The 15,381-nt window shown below is 36.1% G+C and overlaps 1 protein-coding gene across 1 annotated transcript in view; it reads left to right on the plus strand.

The window, feature by feature from the left end:
- The window catches only part of CUL4A (cullin 4A), a 65,194-nt gene that overhangs the window by 17,143 nt on the left and 32,670 nt on the right, over positions 1-15,381 (plus strand). Inside the window, exons 5-6 of the mRNA XM_036753942.1 lie at positions 1,112-1,185; positions 12,071-12,233. Of these exons, the coding sequence (XP_036609837.1) occupies positions 1,112-1,185; positions 12,071-12,233 (237 nt within the window). The remainder of the gene's footprint in view (positions 1-1,111; positions 1,186-12,070; positions 12,234-15,381) is intronic.

Below are 15,381 nucleotides of genomic sequence, written 5' to 3' on the forward strand. Positions count from 1 at the left end.
GTCATACTGTATATTCAAATGTTAGATATAAAATTTTTATTCCAAAGCCAAACATACATTTTTTTCCATTGTACGCACTTCAGGGTTACTTATTCTATTGCTTCTCTCAATTAGCTAGTAAAATAGAGATCGTAATATAAAACGAAGTACCTGGTGACTTTTAGAAGGGCTCTGTATGAAGAATCTGGTTACAAATGAAATAGGCTTAATTGTATATGAAAGATGAAGTCAACAACTTTATAAGTAATTTTAAAAACCAATTTGGACATAACGATTGTGTGGTATTTTATAAGGAAAACATTAGGTATTATTTAGAGGTACTCTGATATACTCACATCATCCGTGTATTAACTGTTTGAACTGTCATTCTTTAATAATGCTGAGCTGTCGTTATCTTGGTTTCCAAATCAATTAAGTTGGGAGTTAGATTGAGGTAATAGCCTAATTAGCTTGGCATTACAAGGGCCTTTGTGCTCTTGAAAGTATACACATATCCAGTTTAGTTCTGGGTATCACATGCCAATATTAGGTCATCGTCGCAGCTCTACATATATGTATTTTGTGGTGTGTGTTTACGTGTTTTTGGAGTGGCAGTGGGAGAAAGGGGAAGTCTTGTCTTTCTAAATAGTGTTGTCTTTTTTTTGATTTTGTTAGCATTAAGTTTTGATTGAGGCGAGTTGGTGATTGATACTGATATATATACACATACATATCCTATAACAGTTAAAATATTGCTGTCTGTTAGTTACACACTATTCACTACAGTATGTTAACTGTTGAAAAAAGACCATGCCACATATATATGAACATATTAGAAGAGGGGAGGGGAAACAAACTTGTAGCATTTTCCCTGTATAAGATTTACCATGTCTGTCAGAAAATGGCCAGATTAAAAAGAGAGGATTTTTACCAGTTACTTCAGGTCCATGCATTAGGACTGTGTTAAATAAAATGATAAAAATTCAAAATGAGAACTTTCTGGGATGTCTTACCATTAAGATAATTATAGATGGTTATAAAACTTGAGGTGGTTAATATGTTCTTAGTAATATAATTAAATGCATTATATTTATTAGAGAAATAAAAATTGGTGTATATTTTTAATTTATAGATCATGATTAGAAGTATTTTCTTGTTTTTGGATCGCACTTATGTACTTCAGAATTCAATGCTTCCTTCTATATGGTATGTATCCTTTTGAATTTCTATGGTGTAAGTAAATCTACTAAAAGTATAAAAAAATGTTAAGCTTTGTTTTCTCAGGTAGTTATTTCTGGTAATTTGTATATCTAGTTATTAGATTATATCTTGATACAAAACCAAAGTTTTTTGACCTCTAAAGCATGAGATAGTGTAGCATAGTAAGTAGAGGACTGGCCTTGGAGTCAGGAAGACCTGGGTTCAAGTCCTGCCTCTGACATGTAATAATTGTGTGACTGTGGGCACGTCTTTTAATGTTTCATTGCCCAAGGCAACTCTGTTATAGATGAGTTGCCTAACTGCATTGGTGGAGGAATTCCACACCAGGAGTTCCCTCTACCATTGAAATCACAGGTCCAGACTACAAGTATAAAGAATTTTTCTTAAAATTCATATTTAATTTTTAAAACATTTTTCAAAATTTTAAAATGTATCCATTATCTATCTTCTCTGGAAACATGTATATCCTCTTCCAGGAACCAGAGGTCCAGAACAGGATTGGATTTACCTCAACAGGCTTTGGGGAGAAATCCTTTATGCCAGTGACCACTTCTACTTACCCAGATCTACCCCATGGTGTGTAGACATTGAGTAGCATGTGCCTCTGGCCTCCTTGAATAGAATACAGGTAGGACTGGCCAGAGCACAGTGAGTAGTCCAGGGTGCGGTAAACATGTCATCAACACCACAGTAACGCCCTTTGTGGCAGAATACGTGAGCCTGTTATTGATTTCCTGTGAGATGTTGGGGAAAGAACAGACAAGGCACATTGTGTTTTCAAAGAAATAGAAATGCTTCATATTCAAAGGAGTAGAGAAAAATTAGGCTGATGTGTATAAAAAGGCAAAACTGAGAAATGTTAGGATATATTCAATCAATCACTGAAAATATATTACAAACATGTGGCTGTATTAAAATGACTATACAACTGAAAGATAGTTTCAGCTTAAAAAAAGTAGAATAATGAAGTCAATCTGTTAGCAGAGTCTCCTGTCATAAACTGAAAGTAATTTTTCTAAATCACAAAAGAAAAATACTAAAGGATATAGGAAATTATTTTAATTGTTTTTTTTTCAGAGATTAATATTCATAGTTAAGATGATGTTTTAAATACTACTATGTGAAAGTTGAAATCAGATAAAGATGTCCCGTTTTGATGAAGTGAAATATCCTTGATGCTCTTGTAGAAGCGGACTATCTGTTTAGCATATGGTAAAAGAGTTTCCAAGCTTCATTTCAGGTTATACTTTTAAATATGGAAAAAAAAAACCTTGAAATCAAAACTGGAAACAAAAAAATGAGTCATAACTAGAGGAACATGAAAAACTTTGATAATACAAGTAGCAATGATAGCTCATTCATATAACAATTTAAAGTTAACATACTTCTACAGCCTCCTTTTGAGGTAGGTTCTGTTGCATATTATTATCCATATTTTTCAGATGAAATAAGCTCAGAGAAGTTAAATGACTTGCCATTGGTCACACATTTATCAAACGGCAGAGCCAGGACTAAAACCTATGCCTCCTACCTCCCAGTGTAGTGGTCTTTCTCTTATATGAAGCCAGGATACTCTTTTAAAACACATGCACACACACACACGCACCAATGAGACTTTGAGGCTAAAGTAATAAATAAGACAGATTTAAAGTAAACTGAATTGTGTACTTGTTATTAATAAAGGAGGGCCATGTTTAAGGGACAAAAGTAGGAAGCTTGATTAGTGCAAGTAGAGTACTGATTAACAGTAGATGGTTTGCTTGAATTCTTTTATATCTTAGGAAAAGCATTGCAGATTGACCGTGAATTGTTCCACATGGTTAAATCATGATATCTCACCCATAATAACAGACCTGTTCTGAAAGGATAAAGCTCTAAATTAAAATGTTTAGTTAGATATTATATACCTAAAGCAACCTTATGTTTCTTATTGATAAAAGCTTTAAGTGTCATTTTGTCAGGTCCTAGAGACGCATAAAAAAGTGGGAGTATCCCTATCCTCAAGAGCTTACATTTATTTGGGAGGGGGGCAGGGTACAACATGTTAGTGGATAAACACAGGTTTTATCCAAAAGAAATACAGAGTAGCGGATGGTATAACAACTAGGAGATTCAGGAAGGGTTTCTTGAAGGAGCTAGCACTTGAACTGAACCTCGAAGGGGGCCAGTGATTGTAAAGTGAGGAGGGAGAATGTTCCAGATATGATGAACAGCCTGCAGAGAGGCTGTGGGAGATAGGCACAAAGGGGTGACAAATGGAATGTCCTATATGGAGAACAGCAATGGGCCCATTTGGAACCTAGAACCTAGCCAGAACATAACATTCATTGAGAGAAATAATGTATAATCAGCCTGAAAAGATAGGCTAGAGCCAAATTGTGAAGGACTTTGCCAACCAGAGAGTTTGCGTTTTAAAGTCATGAGGAAACTTCTTGAGTGGAGCAGTAATGTGGTCAGACCTGCACATTAGGAATATCAGTTTGTCAGCCACACGGAGGAGGTGTTGGGGAGGGGAGAGACTGAATGAAGGGAGCTTCTCCAGACAGCTTGAGTAGCAAAGAATGAGAGTGTGCTTTTCCTTTCCAGTCTCCAGGCTAAATCCCCCATTACATTTTTTAAGGGTAAATAGGAAATCAGTCTTATTCTAGCAGATTTGCTATAAATTGTTCTCTAAATACCCATTTCCATAGCTAGTTTTATAATCCAATAAAAAGGTACAGAATCCCAGGCTGTTGCCATAGTTTTTTCATCATTCTCATGTATTTGTGGATACTAGCTTAGTTTACGTCAAACTCTATTAACATTTCATAGTTTATAAAGCAAGCATTCTTAACTTTTTTTTGTGCCATAGACCCCTTTAACAATCTTGTGAAACTTTTAGGCCCCTTCTTAGAAGAATGTTTTTAAATAATTCAAAAAAATTCTAAATTTCAGTAAAAGGTTAGTGAAAAATAAAGATGTAATATTTTTCCTATCCAAATTTCCATTCCCCTTGAAATCTCTTCATAGATTCTAATTTAAGAACCCTTACTATAAGGGGTTGTACTATAACCCTGCATATGATAGCCTGCATAGATCTGCTAGGCCACCTAACATGTTAATACAGTCCAGACCCTTGGCTCATAGGATCCTCTTGACTGTTTTACAGTGTATACATATAGTTTTATAGACATATTTACCTAAATGTATGTATACTTAAAATATATCCACATAGGATATAAGCCTTGGAATGAGAAAATTTCTATATTTCTCTCATTAGAAGATTTCTCTCATTAGTAATGTTACTGTGCATGTTCTTATAAGTAACTATTCTTCCATTATGAAGTTTCACTGCTGCCACCAAGTATGGAGACGTTCACCCCAGATGGAAAAGAGAGTTATTTCTATACTGTGGTGGCTGACCAGGACCTATAAAATTAGTTGACAGACCTGGGCCTAAGGCAGCAACATTCCAACAGTCCTTTGCTCTTCTGCAGCACAATTCGGATATTTTGATCAGTGTCTGGCCTGATGCCCTGCCAAACCCCAGTTCCTAGACCCATCCTCCAAATCTTCATCTCTTGTATACTTCTAACTCTAGCACCTACCCTTCTTTATTTTTACCCCACCTAAGACATTTTGAGTTTTAAGCAACTGGATGCAAATGGAATTGAATAAATTTAAAAATTGGAGAGAGGCTATGAGAAAATCAGAGTACTAACATTAACTTAGCCAGTGCATAACTAGATCATTCTCTGACTTGCCAAATCTACCTCATTTCCCTGAGCAGTCTCATGTGGCCTGATCTAACACCTTATGGCGTCAGCCTTCCTTATTAAAGACAACCCCCCACATCCCCTGAAGTCTTCCACTATATTCTTCAGCAATTTCAACAATTACTTATTTATTACATGCGGAATACTCCTGTGCTACAAAATTTAAATAGGACTTCATCCTTGCCTTCATGGCGCTTACCTCATGGGTGAGGTGACACATATAAACATTTGTTCTTTTTGCATTACAGTTATACAAGAAAAATATAAGACAGGTTTGTGTGACATGACTGGGAAGAGTAGAGAAGGTCTCTTGGAGATCACATTTGAGCTGAACTTAAGTAATATTTCAAAAGGCAGAAATGGGAGGATGTTGTAGAGGAACTGGAGTAGCATTCTGTACCAGAACCTATCAATTTAGCAGGTTGCATAAGTGTCCCCTTGTTAGAATGGCTCTTCTCTCCACCTTCCAGTTTCTGAGAGTACATAATCAAGGATTTATCTTCTTCCTCCCTGCCCCTTGCCTTTCCCCACACAAAGCCAGTCAGAAAGCTGCCTCAGCATTGTGCAAGTCTGATCTTGTGCCCATAAGCTTGTGTTTAAGATATGATGAAAGTTGTATTTGCTTCTCTTTACCATCAAAAAACCCGAACTTACCCATAGATTAAATAGAACCTCATTTCTCTGAACTACCATGTAGAACAGGTTGTCACACTGCAAATTGTAGAGAGGCAGTGTGGAGTAATGGATAATAAGCTGAACTTAGACTCAAGTACTTGGATTCAAGTCTCACCTCTGATACACACTGGCTGTGTGACCCTGAGTAAGTCCCTTAACCTCTCAGTGCCTCAGGAAGCTCTTTTTAAGCCTGTAAGTGGTAGAAGAGGTATCAATATGCATTGGTAGAGGGGGTTTCCCCATTGGGGCATCCTATACCAATGACTTCACAGGGCCAGTTCAGAACACACACACAAAGTAAGGACTGTCACACTAGTGAAATTGGAGCATCTTAGTGATTTCAATGCTACTTGAACTCCACAGAGTTTAATTGAATAAATTTATAACAAGGTTAAAAAAGACAAAATGAAGGGAAAAATGATTATCCTAAAGCAGTAAACTCTAATCAGTTGTTAGCATCAACAATAAAGGACAATTCAGTGAGTTTTGATTGTATTTAGAAAGATGTAGCTAGCACTAGCCACCCGATTTAAATCTGGCTAGATTCAGTATTATTCTTTAACATAATTTAAAGAGTCAGAGTATCTTAGTTTGAATTCTGCCTCTGCTACTTATTCCACATGTGATCTCAAGTAAATCACTTCACCTTTCTGGGCTGGTACTTTCAGATTTCTTTATTGTACATTTTCTAACGATCATCTGTAAAAGATCATTATTTTCTGGGAACACTTTAGAGTCTCTCACATGTCTTCGCTAAAGGATCGAGAGAATCTCAAGGTAAAGACTTAGCTTTGGAAAAATGTCTGGGTGTTTGAAAAATCCCTGTAATTAATTTATTGTCAAAATTAGGATTTTGAAGACGTAGAGGATCTTAAAGGGGATACTAGACTTAAGAAAAACTAAAACTAAAGTATTTTTTTAAAAATTTTTAAATTTCAGATGATTACATCAGGTTCAAATTATTTGCAAATAAGTGACTTACATATATTCCTGACTAAGAACATTGTCTCAGAAATAAGATATTTCACGCAGAATCATTATGTTGTATTAATAATCCTGAGGAAAAAAACTTTTATTGTCTTTCTTCCTCAAGACTTATTTTTAAGGTCAAAGGAATTGATTTTCTACCCAATAACACTTCATTTTTCTAGACTTATTGGGGAATGAAGTATTCTGGATACATGAATTTTTTTTTTAATTATCTATAGCTTACCATAATCGTATAAGCACTGGATGTTTTTTGTCTTAATCATTTATCATGAAATATTTGTAAAATGTTCCCTTCTTTGTTAAGCAGTATGCTAAATATGATTTAATTTTCCTTGATTGATTTGAGGTATTTATAACTGTCCTTTTTTAGTGGGTGGTTTTTGTTTTCCTCCATGGCCAGGTCAGCTGGCATTGCTCACTCACTACCCTCAGGAGGAATGATTTTTTACATGTCTCTCTTTGTCCCCGCTTCCACCTCCCATTACTTCTGATCTAGAGTAGCCCTAAAGAACTGTGGGTTGCCATGGTCAACCAAAGGGCCAGTTTTCTTTTGCCAGTAACCTTAAATTGTACACACGAAACTTGAGCAGTTTGCTTTGTTTGGCTTGAGGAGAGTGCATGGGCTTTGTGATGGCTTTTAAAATGTAAAACAGTCATTGTCTTGAAGCTCAAATTGAACCTTCCCTTATAATAAAACTAATAGATCCCATGAACTAACACATTTCACATACATATAGGCTCCACCCCTCTGCTGAGAGGAGAAAGCTGGGTTTTATTATCCAGAATCAATATTGGTATAACAGTTCTTTTCCTTAATGCTCAGCCACTTCCACCTCTTTTCCAGTTTGTGGCTGTGTTCTAGATGGTTGAGTTTGCCAGAAGTTGGCAAGATAAATGAGGCATTTCTATGTGTAACTTGGGGGTGGGGGGAACAGATGCAAAGAGCAAGCTGGCTAATATCATCAAATGAAAAAAAAAGAAACCAGGGATGTAATATTGACTTTTAAAGATCAGTTTAAATTACTTTCACATCATTCTGCAACTATTGCGTATCAGAATCCAAGAAACTTTTAATGTGCCTGATTTTGCTTTTTAAAGTATAAAATAAAATGCAAAGTGTAAGTTTAGGCTTTTAAAAGATGTGTATTCAGTGAAATTGGACAGATTAGAACAATCTCTACCAAAAGGTAAAAAAGAAATTTTCAATTCTTAGACTTAAAAGTGTATGTGTATATACATACATACATACATACATATATATATATATACATACACATATATATGTATGTATGTATGTGTATATATACATATGTATGTATGTGTGTGTGTGTACATATATACACACACACACACATAGTTAACAATTGTTTATTCTGCTTCTGTAGTATTTTAAAATAATGCAAACTTTCTTGCTGTGCATGAGAAAGTATTTGTGTGGCTCAGAAACTCTTTGGCATTGTGTGATCATCTTTCTTATGGAAGGCATTTTTTCTACCTTCAAGAGTATCAAAACCAGGTTCAGAAAATATCTATGAACAACTGTTTATGGAAATGTTATTGAGCTAGATTAATTATTAAAGAGAAATCCTTAACAAGACCATTTATAATTTAGCATTTCTAATTCACATGAAAATATTAATTCTGTTTAACTGAAGGAAAGTATAGGATGATATTTTTTAAGATAATACATATGTGATTATAGGAATACACAAGTGTTACATATATTGAAATATTTTAGTATATAGCTATCTCAGAAAGTAAATATTTAGATATTAGCCAAGTTTCTTATATTAAAAAATTAAATGAAAGTAAATTGTTCTGAAGTAATATCTTCTCTCATGGTGATGAGATTTACAGCTAGGAAGGCCCTTAGAGATCATGTAGTCTAGTCTCCTCGTTTTACAGATGAGGAAGCTGTGGCTCAGGGATACAGTAAATGACATTTCCAAAGTCACATAGGTATCATATGGCAGTGCTGGGACTCAAACAGAGGTCTTCTGATTCCAGATACCTTGTTTATTTTGTTAGGGTGGTAGTGATGGTGATGGTGGTGATAGTGATGGTGGTCAAATGCAGTGAATAATATTTGAACTGACTTCACACAAAAACAAAATAGCATAAGAGGGGGTGTGTGTGTGTGCACGCACGCCTGTGTGCACTGTGCATCTGTTTTCTAAGGGCCAGCCCTAGCTGTGTCTGTAAAAGCTTATCACCGGAAGGTTGGCTACCAGGTGGTGATTTCTTTTTGGCCATAGCAATCCATGAAATGGACAAAATCACAGGACTGCCCTCAGTTTTGTGCAGTGCCCTTTTGCTTCTGTAGTGGTAGAAAGTGGGGCAACGGGCACTAAAATTCTCACAGTCTAAGAGCATCTGCAAACATTCAGTGTTGGTACTCTTAATGTGTGATCTTTGTCCAACAATCAAATTGTCACACTACTGGAGGAACTGAACCAGATTCCTATTGGCATGTGCTACAAATGAAATCAGAAGAATTAAAGATGTTACAGCTAAATGGAAGGAGAGATCAGAAATTCTCTTCAAAGAAGTAAATAAAACAATTAGTTTCATCATGCACCCAAAAAACAAATACCCTGTGCCTGTATCTCAACATTTTATTTAAGAAGAAGGTTGGAAGGCACTGGATGGCAAGTACTTGAATGACATAAAAAAATGAAAACCGTTTCATAGAAATTCAGTGGCTATGAACATAGTCACGTCAGAATCAGCATTGTTCATCAAAGTCAAAATTTCACTTTAGAAGAAAAGGATTTAAGATAAGAAGAAAACATTTCATATGATTATAGAAACTCCAATTTTTTATGTAAACCATCAACTCCAGATAATGGGAGTCTTTTCACCATTTTGGGAAGGTGGGTAATTTAGCCAGTAAACAGTCACCACAATTCCAGGGTTGGAAAGAGCCCAGAAATTACCTCCATCAACAAACACTATTTCTTTGACAAATGGAAAAATGTGGCAGCAAAAGTTATCACCTGTTTGTTAGCTATTACAAGATCATTTGCCTAATATTATAATGAAGATGATGAAAAGCAAAAAGTAGTATCACTTCATGAAACTAAACAATAGAGTAGAAACGGCTTTGAAGAGCTGGCATTAGGTCTCACTGTACCAGATCATTCCCTAGGGCCTTTATAGGTAAAAATCAGGAAGTTTAGTAAACAGAGAGAAAATTCAACAGATTATTGAGGTTTTTTATGTGTTCTTTAAACATATATATACACATATATATAATGATATATTCTCATCAACCATGATTTGGATTGTACTCTCTGTATCTAGTGAACAAGTAAGTGGGAGTGGCAAGGAAGAAGGATTAGACCTGACCGGATACATAAAAGAAATCTTATTAGGTGACACAAGTCACCTCTTTGTGATTTCTCAAGAAACTGGAACTGATTTTTCAAGAAAGCTTAAAAAGAATCACAGAAACTACTTTTGGAGTGGATATGTGAGAAAACATACTGAGCTTCCTTACCTTGGGAAATCTTTGTGAGATTAGGCTAGGTTATCCTTTATGAAAGTGTAAGAGAGGAACCTGGCAAAATTAAATGTAAAACAAATATGTATAAAGCTCAGACGTTTGCTGTTGTCATGGAAGATGTCCTTTGAAGGACTGACTCCCTGTTGATAGCAAGATTTTCCAAATCTGTCAATATGACATTGTACAAAGAAGTTCTCCTTTGGATGATTTAATTCAATAAACAATATCTGCTTTGTGCAAGGCTCTGCTGGCTACCACAGTAGGGAAAAGAAATCAGGTTGTTGTCATGGTGGACAAAATTGATTAAAAATTAACATTGCCAATACTGTGATATGTTGCTGATTGAGCAGCCTGTTAAATTGGTTCATCTTGACCAAGGAAGGCAAATGGACAATTAAGCTGAGACTAGAATTGTTTAAGAGGAAATGACTGGATTAGTCTTGAGAAACTATAGTGCTTTCAGTAATCCCAAATTACTAATTAAATGCCTTGAAAGGCTAAATTTCAAAAACTAGTGTTCTCCCAGATTCTGTATGGCCATTGGAACACCATATGCACAGAAGAATTGAAATTACAATTAATACAAAGGGCAGTGGAAATGTATGGTGGGCAAAGATCATTGGATTTACAACTTAATGAAAGACCTGAGAGATCATCTAGCCCAACTCCTTCATCTTGAAGATGAGGAAACAGGTGTTAAGTGATTTGCCCAAGATCACATGGGTAGTAAGTAGTAGAGCTAGAATTAGGGTCTTCTGACTCCCATATCCAGTGGCACAGTCCACTGTACTTTATTGCCACTTCTAGGCTTCAGCATGTTATCAATAAATTGCATGTGATAAGCAATATAAAAGATATACAGGTGGACAGTTTGGTATTTTGATACCTTTGGGCCATTAAAAAGTGAGAAAAAAGGCCTCCAGCATGTTGAGTAGGTCTTCTATGGAAGATTTATGGAAAGACATGGATAAGAATCACAGAATCACAGAATGAGAAGGCATTGGAAGGGTTGCAATCTGCATTGGTGGAGGGAGTACCCACACTGATGAAATCTTGGATCCATCACAGTAAGTATAATATGCATAGATGTATAAGCAATGGACTTATATAGCACATAAGCAGTTAAAGCATACTTTAACAAAATGAATAAATTACTAGTATGTGTCTTATACAAGGATGAAAGTCTTGACCAAGAGAGGCAGAAAGAAATTAGATTTAGAAAAGTTTGGTGGGAAAGAGAAGTAGACGTAGAAAAAGAAGTCTGATGAAGAAAAGCAAATATAGGGAATGAAGAAAGGGAGTAAAGCAAGGACAAAAAGCACTGGATCCCAAGGCCCATGAAATTCATAGCCAGCCAGTCACCCAACAAAAGTGGTTGGAAGCCCTGAATTTAGGTGAGCGCATTTCATACAGTAGAGTGGGGGTTTATGACCCTGCCGTGTTTCGTTAGAATAGTACAACTTTGTTCCTATTCAAGAATAAGTACTCAAGCTATGCACACAACATTGTGCTGGGTGCTTACAAAGACGGGAACGAAACATGTACACACAAAATACAAAATAAATTTGGAGGAAAGGAAATACACCAACAACTAGGAATCAGGAGAGGATTTTTTTAGGAGGTAGCCTACGGGCTGAGCCTGAGATGAGGGAGAGCATTCCAGGCATAGCAGGCAGCCTGTCAGAGGCAGGAAATAGAATGTCATGTATAAAGAACAGCAGGTAAAATGCTTTGCAGTATAGAGTGAGTAAAGGCGTATATAATCATCCTGAAAGGGAGGTTTGCTATTTAAAGAAACTTCAAGTGCATTAAATTGCTAAAGGAATATTTTTGACATTCTGATGCAGAGACGTAAAAGTGTCTTTTCGCTGCCAATTCTATAATAGTAAAACTAATCATACTGACTGACCCCCAGATCTAACTTTGCTCTTTATTGTTTGTACAGGGACATGGGATTAGAACTATTTAGAAACCATGTTATTAGTGATAAGCTGGTTCAAAGTAAAACTATTGATGGAATTCTTCTGTTAATTGAACGAGAGAGAAATGGCGAAGCTGTAGACAGGAGCTTATTACGAAGTCTTTTGAGCATGCTCTCTGATCTTCAAGTAAGTATATAATCTTGTGATCATTTCAGTGCAGTTTCTTAAATCTGACATTCTAATTCATGCCTTAAAATTAAAAAAAAGAATTTTAAAAATAACTACGTAATTTTCAGTAACGAACTCAGTTGATTTTTAATGGGAAAAGTGGCATTGCGTAAAAGGTCATTTTTGGAGTTGGGGAGGCATGTTTTTTGCTCCAGCCTCTGACATACCATCTCTGTGACCATTGATAAGTCATTTAACAGGTCAGTGGCCCAGGCAAAACCTTAAGACTGCAGGTTACCGATGAGTTCCCTTTCTGTACCAGGAGAGTGGATTTCTATTTTGGAAGTTCATTAAACCAATGAAATCACAGGTCCAGAACTTAATCTATTACCTTCACCTCTTCTTTTTTTTCTGTTTGGTAGAAAAACATTATTCATTTAAAATGTAATACAATAGATTTTCCTAGGATGCTTTTGTTAAAAAGCAATTTTGCAAGTCTGAGTACATCCACAGTAATACCACTTAAACTTTATTGCCTTTTTGAAATGTCAGCTTTGGGAAGCTGGAGTGGCAGCATTGTGGTCTTTTTAATTTGCTTCTAATTCTGTTAGTAGATATCACAGTATAGGATTTTCTTTGTCAAATAGCGTGTTTGGGGAACAAAATGTTTTAAAGGGATGCAATTAAAATTGTCTTGAGGGTATTATCAATTTTGTTTTTCCTTTTAGTAAGCAGAACCAGCAACAGTATAAAAGTAAACCAGTCTTGGTTTTGGTTTCCTAACCTCCCCTTTCGCTTTCCCTTTTTCACCTTTCATAGCACCTTCTGCAATCAGTTCTTTCAAGTTCTGTTTGTGCTCTTCTTTATTAAAAACTTGATTTTTAAATTCTGAATTTGATCACCCAACAAAAATGAGCATTTATATACACAGCAGAACACAAAGGAGGATTGGTTTTCATTGCACACTGCTTGCTTCTTTAAAAGGTTTATAATAAATTCCACATGTTACTTTCACAATTGTCTGCTTCTCTGTTCTATTCTGTGCATTTTTTTAATGATTTGGTGGCATTCTTTGCCTGACATCACTATTTCAAACTCCCCCCTCTCCCTTAGATATTTCCTTCCTTATTAGATAAAAGGACAGGGGGGGAAATAAGCTTAGGCAAACAAAACCAAGCCTTTGGTGCCCAAGTCCAGAGATGTCTCTCCCTGTACCATCACTTCTCTAACAGGAGGTATGTAATATTGTCTCATGGCTCTCTGAAGACATAAGCTTGGTCATGACTTTTATTCAGTTCTCAAGGCTTTGAAAGTTTTTATTTTCTTTACAACATTGTTGTCCTTGCAAAATTTGGTTTCCTGGTTCTACTCACTTCACTCTGTATCATTTCCTACTTCTCAGGATCCTCTGAAACCATCTCTTTCATCATTTCTTAACATTATAGGGATGTCCCATTGCATTTAGTTAGCCATTCCCAATTGCTGGGTACCCCCTTAGATTACAGTTCTGTTCTTTTTAATCCCTCCTTATGGATCAAGAAGTTTGTTTTTCTTGTGACTATTCTTTCCCCAGGATTAGGCTCTCACTTAACCTTCTCCACCTCCACCCATTCTGTGTTTCTCTGTTGAATCTGATGTATTTCTACAACATCTGTTTGTGGTGCACGTAAGCACGTGTATGTGTATTTAACCTGACTTTGTCCAGTTCAGATATGAGGGAACATTTACTTGATGCCTGGTCCTCTCATCTTTTCCTCTAAGTTTCTATACTCTTCTTACTGCCCCATTAGGAAAATTAACAAGTTCTACCCACTTCTCCCTCCTTTCTTTTTATTGTCTCTTCTCTTTATACTTTTAACAGGCCTCAGAACAGAACCAGACCATTTCTAGATGCTTTGATTTGCTTAATACCCTTTGAAGACATTAAGATTCTGAAGGGACACTTGTGTTAGAAATTAACACTACGTCATCACTTGCTCAAATAAAGGTTTTTATCAACTCTTGACATTTGCATTTCAAAGTTCCTAATAGAGACTTTGAAAGTTTTTATTTTCTTTACAACACTGTTGTCCTTGTGTAGGTCTTTTCTTTAGAACTGTTGGAAACTGTTGGAAAGTTCTCTTCCATTCATGTTTTACTTTTTTCCCTTGTAGGATCGTACCTACCTTTGAATGATTAAGTTACTTTTATTGGTTAGCCCATATCTTCTTTCTGCCTCTTGGAATATCATATTCCAATATCTCTCCTTCTGTAGCTAAGTCTGATTGCCATCACGGGGAACTTAAACTACTCTCTACCTTCTGTGGGCCACAGGTTGTGCAGGCCTGTTCTAGACACTTGAAGTGCTTTTTCTTTGCTTTGGTATGGAAACTCTGGATTTGGGTTATAGCATTATTGGAACTTGCTTTTCATATTTCTTTCAGGAGGATGATTTTTTTTTCCTTCTCTCTTTACTTTCCCCCTTATTCCTTGAAATGTAAGTATACAAGCTTTTTTTTTTTTTATCATGGTTTTTCATAGAGTCTGATGGTTCTTAAATCAACTCTACTTGACCTTTTTTGCAGACCTCTTTGATACCAGATACCTTAAATTGTCTTTCCAATTTAAAAAATCTTTTTATTTTTGTTCTAATTGTTGACTTCTGTTTGGCCTATTCTAATTTTCAGAGTCTGTTACTCAGATAAGGTTTACTGCTTTCTGTTCTAAACTCTTTTCCAATTCTTTTCTCAAGAGCTTTTATTTCGTTTTTTTATTATTTGTTTCATTTCTCCTAGGTTTTCATAGAGTTGTTGTGGAAAATCCTTTTTTTTTTTTTCCCTTTTGGGTCTCTGCTTGCTGTTGTTAAGAAGTTACTCTCTTCCAGGTTGGATTTTGGGGCATATCTAGGTCTGCAATAATTATTACAGTGGTCATTGGCTTCAGTTTACTCGAATCTCCAGCCTTAGTCCCTGAACTGGAGCTTTTTGCCAAGGTCATGTTTCACCCCCTCCTGAAGTAGTAGTTTGTTTTGGATGGGTTGGTCGACCCTGCTTTGTCTCAACTCTAGTAACCTGGGCTCCTGTGCTAAAACTTCTACCTCCTGGCAATCTTAGAGGTTCATAGCCCTGGATCTTCTAGACTCTCTATTGTATGTCAGGACAGGGTGCTGCTAGGTGGCATGGAACCC

Source organism: Trichosurus vulpecula, chromosome 4, assembly GCF_011100635.1.
Source record: "Trichosurus vulpecula isolate mTriVul1 chromosome 4, mTriVul1.pri, whole genome shotgun sequence".
Taxonomy (NCBI): Eukaryota; Metazoa; Chordata; class Mammalia; order Diprotodontia; family Phalangeridae; genus Trichosurus; species Trichosurus vulpecula.